Source organism: Austrofundulus limnaeus, unplaced genomic scaffold (genome assembly GCF_001266775.1).
Source record: "Austrofundulus limnaeus strain Quisiro unplaced genomic scaffold, Austrofundulus_limnaeus-1.0 Scaffold364, whole genome shotgun sequence".
Classification (NCBI taxonomy): Eukaryota; Metazoa; Chordata; class Actinopteri; order Cyprinodontiformes; family Rivulidae; genus Austrofundulus; species Austrofundulus limnaeus.
Genome location: NW_013952766.1, coordinates 104,272 through 112,639, shown reverse-complemented (window position 1 = coordinate 112,639; position 8,368 = coordinate 104,272). Strand labels below are relative to the sequence as shown.

The 8,368-nt window shown below is 43.7% G+C and overlaps 2 protein-coding genes across 2 annotated transcripts in view; both read left to right on the top strand.

The window, feature by feature from the left end:
- si:ch211-207i20.2 (zinc finger protein OZF) overlaps nucleotides 1–4,002 on the top strand; it is a 5,139-nt gene extending 1,137 nt beyond the window's left edge. Inside the window, exons 2-5 of the mRNA XM_014023320.1 lie at nucleotides 722–875; nucleotides 961–1,019; nucleotides 1,093–1,192; nucleotides 2,596–4,002. Of these exons, the coding sequence (XP_013878774.1) occupies nucleotides 722–875; nucleotides 961–1,019; nucleotides 1,093–1,192; nucleotides 2,596–3,578 (1,296 nt within the window). The 3' untranslated portion in view covers nucleotides 3,579–4,002. The remainder of the gene's footprint in view (nucleotides 1–721; nucleotides 876–960; nucleotides 1,020–1,092; nucleotides 1,193–2,595) is intronic.
- Nucleotides 4,003–4,439: 437 nt separating this feature from the next.
- noc3l (NOC3-like DNA replication regulator) overlaps nucleotides 4,440–8,368 on the top strand; it is a 13,685-nt gene continuing 9,756 nt past the window's right edge. The window contains exons 1-7 of the mRNA XM_014023318.1: nucleotides 4,440–4,600; nucleotides 5,471–5,678; nucleotides 5,753–5,879; nucleotides 5,956–6,110; nucleotides 7,770–7,841; nucleotides 7,944–8,074; nucleotides 8,148–8,309. Coding sequence (XP_013878772.1) covers nucleotides 4,592–4,600; nucleotides 5,471–5,678; nucleotides 5,753–5,879; nucleotides 5,956–6,110; nucleotides 7,770–7,841; nucleotides 7,944–8,074; nucleotides 8,148–8,309 — 864 coding nt within the window. The 5' untranslated portion in view covers nucleotides 4,440–4,591. The remainder of the gene's footprint in view (nucleotides 4,601–5,470; nucleotides 5,679–5,752; nucleotides 5,880–5,955; nucleotides 6,111–7,769; nucleotides 7,842–7,943; nucleotides 8,075–8,147; nucleotides 8,310–8,368) is intronic.

Genomic DNA, 8,368 nt, shown 5'->3' with positions numbered 1-8,368 from the left:
CCTTCCACAGCAATTATTTTTAGTTAGCATATAGCTAAAATCTAACCATGGTTATAATAGCAGCTGCATTCTGACGTGATAAGCTGTATGTTTTATATTCAATTAACATATGATCCGATTAGTCGACTAATCGAAAAAATAATCAGTGATTAATCAATTATAAAAATAATTGTTTGTGGCAGCCCTACAGTGAAGATTAGTAAGGGGATAAAAGGCTCTTTGAAGGGATCCGGATCTTGGGGAGCCGTTTGTTTCTCAGAGCCGTTCGATTTTGAACGAGTTACGTCATCGCGTAGGGAAATATGTCATCACTTATGGCGATGTGATGACGTCATCATGTTATGTGGGTGGAACTGTGTTTTGTCAAGCAGAAACTCCCCTCCCCCTTTCACAGTGAGCTTTTGTTCTCCACCGCTCTGCCCGTTTTCCATGAAAAAGCAAAGCGGGAGCAATTTAAGGATGAAAAAAGAAAGATCATTTGAGGAATAAAATAAATAAAACTACAAATGGCTCGTTAATGCCCGCGACTCGGCTCCTATCGTTCGTTCAAAAGATTCGGATCGTTCGTGAACGTCACATCACTAGTGAAGATGACGAACCAGAATCCTTAAATTAAAAAGGCTGCACAAGTCATCACAATTTTGGATTTGGACTCCACACACTTTGCATTTTGCCAGTCTCCAAGTCCCCATCTCTAATCTCAGGTCATGTGACCCGCCAGGTGCTGTTCGCCTCCACCTTGGAGACTCTGGGGAACGAAGCTCTGGGGAAGATCCTGAACATCCTTGATGGGGCGAGGCTTGTGGTGCAGGTGGGGAGGAGCAGCAGGAGGCTGCAGACCAGCATCCTCAACATCCTGAACAATGCTGATGTTGGTACGAAGACAGGCCACACCCACAGCGCCGTCACACGCCAGTCATCTGTGATGATGTCCCTTTAACTGTGATCTGTTCCCAGCAGAATGTGAACATTCGTACGGAGTCAGGCAGCAGAGCTGCGACGCAGACCGACCGACCCAGGTAAGGTTGGTCACCTGCATCTGTACGATGCGTTCACTGACCTCACTGACTTCTGGGTGCTACGTCTCTGCAGGTCGTTGAGAAGGAGGCTGAGACGGCAGAGAGTCCTTTTGTCCCGGCGGTCACCGTTAAAGACGAACGAGGAAACATCGACCTTGGAGCCATCGCAGAGAGTGAGCGCCCGATCAAAACTAGGGATGCATGATAACTTATTTTAAGAACCGATAACTTTCTCCTTCTAATGGCCGATAACCGATAATAACCGATAAAATGCCAGGAGATAAGACTAGTCAAAAATGGGTAAAATCTTAACATAAATAAACAAGACCAAAACCAAATGACTCTGTAAATTATATTATTTGAAATAAACACTTAGCAAACAAATATTTCTTAAAATATATCAAACAAAACAATTTCTCAAATGGCCAATTTTTAAAAATAAGGCACATTAATTATAAAAAAGACCTTTAACTCTGATCTCAGATTTAAAGAAAAGAGAAAGTCATTCCACAAGTTCAAAACAGATATTTCACTAACACAAGTTAGATTCAAAGTACATTTGTTTTATTATTAATTATATATGATTTAAATATTTTTCTGCCTGAAACAGTGCTTCTGAGATAATAGTGCAGAAATGATAAACTGTCAATCAAATTGTGAATGCATTAGAGAACAACAGCTCAGCATGGTAAACCCTGTCCAACGATGGTAAACCGTGTCTAACGATGGTAAACCGTGTCTAACGATGGTAAACCGTGTCTAACGATGGTAAACTCTGTCTAACGATGGTAAACTCTGTCTAACGATGGTAAACCGTGTCTAACGATGGTAAACCGTGTCCAACGATGGTAAACCGTGTCCAACGATGGTAAACTCTGTCTAACGATGGTAAACCGTGTCTAACGATGGTAAACCGTGTCTAACGTTGGTAAACCGGGTCTAACAAGGAGATAAAAGCTTCAGTCTTTAATGAGGGTGAACAGCTGCTTGTCAAGCTCCATCATTTCCATCATTAAATTCTTGAGTTCTGCGTCCTCTCTGGTAATTTTATTTGATTTGTCAAAAGCCTCAGGAATGATTTAAGTCCTTATGAGTTCTTGAACACTAGCTTGTTGTTGTTGTTAGCATTTTAGCAGACAGACTTTGTGCTGCATTCAGGAGGTAACGGACATTACATGTTCTCCAATTGGGAGTCGTTGTTCTGACCTTTTTATGTTTATAATTATAAAGTTTGTGTGTAACACACAGGGTTCATTGGTAAAATAATATTAATAATTATTAAAATAACTGGTTGTTTTTCAGCATGGAGTATTCTAATTATTGTTCTAGTGCGAAAGTTTTTTTTTTCCAATGCAACTTGAACGTTGCTCGGGTCGTGCCGGTTGGGAAGCGGCTTGACCAAAAAGGATAAAAATAAACAGACATTCTCACCACTGCGCTGGCAAACATGAACATATATTATTGGTTCTGTTTGTTATGATATCGGACCGATAGTTATCAAGCACCCCTAATCAAAAACCAATAACTAAGACACACAGGAAGTGACGACTTGATCTAAAACTCTGTTTCCTTTCAGGAGCTCGTGTTGAAGCTGCGACGCTACCGTCTGACCTGGAGGAGTCAGAGGTCACACGGCCCAGCCCCTCCTGCTCAGTTTGTGGGAAGTCCTTCTCGTCTCAGAGCAACCTGAAGTCTCACCAGCTCATCCACACCGGAGAGAAACCATTCGCCTGCAGCGAGTGTGGGCGTGCCTTTCGACAGCGGCAGAGTCTGCAGAGCCACCTGCGCACGCACACCGGCGAGCGCCCCTTCGAGTGCTCACAATGCGGCAAGCGTTTCTCCAAGCAGAGTCAGCTGAAGACGCACGCCGTCGTCCACATGGGCCAGAAGCCGTACGCCTGCGACGTGTGCGGCCGCCGCTTCAATCTGCTGCAGAACCTGCACCGCCACGCCATCACCCACACTGGAGAGAAGGCCTTCACCTGCGACGTGTGCGGCAAAGGCTTTGCACGCTCCGTCACGCTCAAAACGCACGAACTCATCCACACCGGCCAGAAACCCTTCGTGTGCGAGCAGTGCCCCAAATCGTTCCGACACGCCGCCAACCTGCGGAACCACCAGAGGACCCACAGCGGTGTGCGGCCGTTCACCTGTGACCTCTGCAGCAAGACTTTCAGGCAGGCGGTGAACCTGAAGATCCACCGCAGGATCCACACCGGCGAGCGGCCCTTCAGCTGCCGCCTCTGCGGCAAGTCGTTCAGCCAGCAGAGCAGCCTGATCTCGCACGGCCGCACGCACTCCTCCGACAGGCCGTTCCACTGCGGCTTCTGCGAGAAGGGCTTCAATAATGCCAACAGCCTGAAGCTGCATACCCGCATCCACACCGGAGAGAAGCCCTATGCCTGCGAGGTCTGCGGGAAAACCTTCAGCCAGGGCAGCCACCTGCGGACGCACCGGAGACATGTCCACGCCGGCGGGAAGCAGTTCATTTGCGACAAGTGCGGGAAGAGATACGCCGACCAACGCAACCTGAAGCTGCACAAGTGCTGCTACGCCTGAACCGGACTGGACTGGACCGGACTGGACCACTCAGTTAGAAGAAGGCGGAGCTTCAGGGTCGTATTTAAGTCTCCACTAGACCACATGTTTCTTATAATCTTTTTAAAGAGAGTCTGGAAATACTTTGTGTCTAGTTTGCTTACAGGAAATGAAGCTTTTTTGACCAGTCACAGCTCATACTTTCATGAAAGTGGGCGGGAACTCATCCTAAGACTCTTCCCAGTATAAACTCTACAGTTTCCATGAGCTTCAGTTTAATTGCTCCGCCCTCAGCTGTGACATCATCCTGTCTGAACGCTTTGATTGGCCAAAGCTTTGAATTACATTTATAATGATTTCTAGGCTTCTTCTGAATTTATATTTATTTTCTACACAATTTTTTTTCATGTTTTGGTGAAATTTAAATAAAAATTGAAGAAACAAATCTGTCCATCTGCTGTCATAAAGAGTTTAGTCCAGATGTTCTGTCACATGATCATACAAGATTTTATTTATTTTAATATATTTTACACAGAACCATCAATCAGTACCAGCAGATTACAAAGATACAACCGATTTTTAACAAAATATGCAGTTTAAACTTGATGTTTTAGTTTCATGACATTTTACCAAGAAAAAGGCACAAATATATTAAATAATTACCGAGTTTTATATGAAGTTTTTAAAAATGCTTCAAATAAAACAACTGTGGAACGAGTACATGTTTTACAACTGTTTTTTTTTTTTTTTTTTTTTTTTTTTTTTTTTTTTTTAGAGATAATTAGTCAATAAACACGTTTTAAGACGCGTGTCTTTGCGGTTCTCCCACCGCAGGGGGCGCTGTTGTCATCTCTGCCCAGAGACTCTGCCGGATTCTGGTTCGTGGTTTCCGGTTGTCGTTCTGTCAGAACTTCTGTGTGGACAACACACGTGAGGCTGTAATCAACATATAATACTTTAATAAAACGCAGCGACTTCTCTTCTCACATAGGAGTAATTAAAACTTTAATTCGCGGAGAATTTCTGCTGCCATTATGGCTCCGGTAAGTGGATACGTTAAATTGGTGTTTTTCTGAACGGAGTCTGGTCTGTCAATAATGTCTGGTTTAATAACCACAGATCAAGTTCACTCCAAAACAGTTTGAAACCAATGCCAGACGGAATATTCTTAATTAAATGTTACAACTTATTGATAAAGACAAGGCAAAATGGCCCCAGTTATTACTATTATAATAATTTTTATAGTCTGGTTTGTTAGCTGCGTGTTAGCATACACGTACATGCTAATACCCCAAATTTCATAGTCAAAACGTTCAAATTAACGTTAGAGTTCAAAAAGTTGTATTTACAGGTGTTTAAGGAGGAACACAAAGTTAAAAATCAACTTAAACACAAAAATACTGGGTAACAAATAAAAAATAAGCTTATAATTATTTACACTTTTCAGCTCAACTTCTCTGATATTATTAACATAATTGATTACTCTGTTTTGACAGCAATGTTTAAACTTTCTTAATGCACTGAAACCTCCCATAATTTATTTCCTCAAACCTTAAACATAGTTCTGGACTTCAATCCTCCTCATGTGTCAAACTCAAGGCTTGTGGACCAATCTGGCCCCAGGATATTTTCTAAATATATTTGATCTTCACTCTGGAACAGATGGAGTTTCCATCACTTTTCATTAGAAACCTGCCTGTACTCAGTGTAGAAGAGAAATAATTTTGATATTTTCTGTAATTTTTTATTTTAATGTAGAAAAGGTAAAAGAATTTTTCTGAAAGGTTTTACTAAAGTCGGACAAAAAAGCTGTTTCATGTTGTCTGAAACCTTCAGCAGCACACCACGTGCTGGCGACGCCACCTCCTGTTGTGTCCATCTCTGATGGCGCCGCCCTCCCTCCCTCTCTGCAGTCTCGGTCCAAGAAGAAGCGCCGGCCGTCGTTCCGCCGCCTGCTGAAGACGAGCGGCCTGAAGCTGGAGAACAAGCAGAAGAACCGTCAGCTGAAGCAGGAAAATGTGGCCAAGAAGCAGCGCAAGGAGCAGAAGAAGCTGCGCCAGGCGGTGGCGGGCGCCATCCAGAGGATGCCCCGCCCCCTGGAGACGTACAGGAAGAGACCAGGTGAGGCAAGTTCCAGCCAGGACCAAGTCCAGTTGATGGACAAACCCTTAAACCTGATTCCCCCTGTCTGACAGAGGAGGAGGAGGAGGAGGAAGAGTTCCTCGAGAGTCTGCCCACCGACATGATGGAGGAAGATGACCTGCAGAGGATGACCGCCATGGCTCAACAAGCCTCCTTTATCACCAGAGACCTGTCGTCATGGTAACAGAAACACACAGTGAACACCTGCCGTCGTGGTAACAGGAGCACATCCAGTAACCCGTCGTTCTCATCGCAGCGGACCTGTGCACAGCGGTAAGAAGCGCAGCTCCGATGTGGTTCGCAGCTACGAGAAGGTTCCCAGGAAGATGGCGAGGACGGAGGAGAAGGAGGTGATCCACCTGCTGCCAATCAAAGACAAAAGAGGCGTGATCCCGCAGAGCGTGGAGAGAGGTAGGACATGGTACTGACCGGTAGGACACGGTACTGACAGGTAGGACATGGTACTGACAGGTAGGACACGGTACTGACCGGTAGGACACGGTACTGACAGGTAGGACACGGTACTGACAGGGGTTGGGTGTCCTGGACAGTTCTCTAGATCGATTTGATTCATAAGGTTCTGAATCGATCAATCACAATTTGATTCTATTTTGATTCGATCTGCTCTTAAATAATGAAAATCTGTTGCAAAATACAATATCACTTCTTTTCTAACTTCTAAATTAAACAGTTTGATCTTAAAGGAAAACTGTCACAAGTTTAAAATGTTTTAAATTAAAAAAAGAAATTGCAGGAAACAGTGTTGTTGGAGGAATTCATTTTTTAAAGGGATCCACGATTTACCTAATTTCCCTCTGGGATTTATAAAGTATTTTTAAATTGATTAGTTGTAACATTAGACTTTATTTAATAAACATATATTTTAACTGTAAAATAAAGACTGTAAACATACTGTAGGATGTTCAGTTTTGTACAAGTTTAAAAATATATTTTAACACGGACGGAGCCATTTTATTTACACACAAAGCATTCTGGGTAAATGATGACGTGGATAGGTCATCGGTGCGAGGCTGCTAGCGAGCTATATCCACCCTGAAGGTTAATCTTGGACAATATCTGATGATCGACTCTTTTAAATGAAACCAGAGAGCGTTGACAGAGAGGAGAAGGTAGAAATGACTCAGCCTGGAACTGAAAATATGGATGGAGGACCTCAGTTTAGCTTGTTGCGTAAGTACCGAGCTAATACATATAAGGCAATATAGCGTCGGCGCTAACACAAAAGCTAACAGGCTAAGCTGAGGTTCTTCTTCCATGAAGCAGCTCTGTTGTCCTCCATCCATATTTTCAGTTCCAGGCTGAGTCATTTCTACCTTCTCCTCTCTGTCAACGCTCTCTGGTTTCATTTAAAAGAGTCGATCATCAGATATTGTCCAAGATTAACCTTCAGGGTGGATATAGCTCGCTAGCAGCCTCGCACCGAGGACCTATCCACGTCATCATTTACCCAGAATGCTTTGTGTGTAAATAAAATGGCTCCGTCCGTAAAAAAAAGTCTAATGTTACAACTAATCACGGATCTCTTTAAAGTTTAAAAGTAGTAAAATTTGTAACAAAACTAAAGGATTTTGTTAGAATGTGGTCTTTCACACATTTCTACATGCTGTGAAGAACAGTTTAGTCAGATGTTTACATACAGTAGTTTGGTTCGAGCGACTGAACGAACCGCTCGTCAAACCCTGCTTCGTTTTCTCTACCACGTAGGAGCGCTAATCTTTGCAAACAAAAGTCTCCATGGTCTCTGTTATCTTTAAGTTCTGTGGAGAGTCAGCTGTAACGTTAGTTATTCTTTAGTTTCTTTTGTTTTGATCCAGTTAGCACTGAACGTCAACTGGATGTAAATATACTGCAAACCAGGAGTGACAAACTATAGAAACACGTTTCAGACGTGCGCACAAGATGCCATAAGGAATCAATTTTCCCTAATTTAAATGTTTAAATGAAATCGATCCAAGATTGATTAAACCGATTCTTTTTCCCAGCCCTATCCTGTGATGGAGCCATGTGGTGATCGGTGAGGAAACCTCACACTGCTCTCTTTCTTTCTAGTTAAAAAGATCCAAGAAGAGGAAGAGGAAGAGGAGGAAGAGGCTGCAGAGAACACAGAGCAGGAAGAATATGGTAAACTTTGTTTAAAAGACGTCAACAGATCCCATCCTGTTATTTATCATAAACAAAAAGTTAAAGCTGTAAGAGAAAAACCACCCTCACTCCTCCCTGCAGAGGCGGCGGCGCCGAGCTTCGCTGAGCTGACGCCGGCTGAGAGAGAGCAGCTCCGAGTCATAAAGTTAACGGAGAAGAAGCGACGCATCGCCACTCTGGGCTCAAACATAATCTCGGACCCCTTCAACAGCGTAAGGGCAGGCCGCTGATGATGATGATTCTGAGGGTGATGATGATGATGATGATGTCATGTTGTGGTGGCAGGTGAAGTGTGTGAAGGAGCTGCGGGGGATGCTGATGGAGGTCGACCCCAGCGTGGCGGTCTCTGTCAGGAAGCTGGTGATGGTTTCTCTGATGGAAATCTTTAAGGACATTGCTCCCTCTTACAGAATACGACCTCTGACCTTAGCAGAGAAGAGAAGCAAGGTAACATCTGCAGTGTGTGTGTGTGTGTGTGTGTGTGTGTGTGTGTGTGTGTGTGTGTG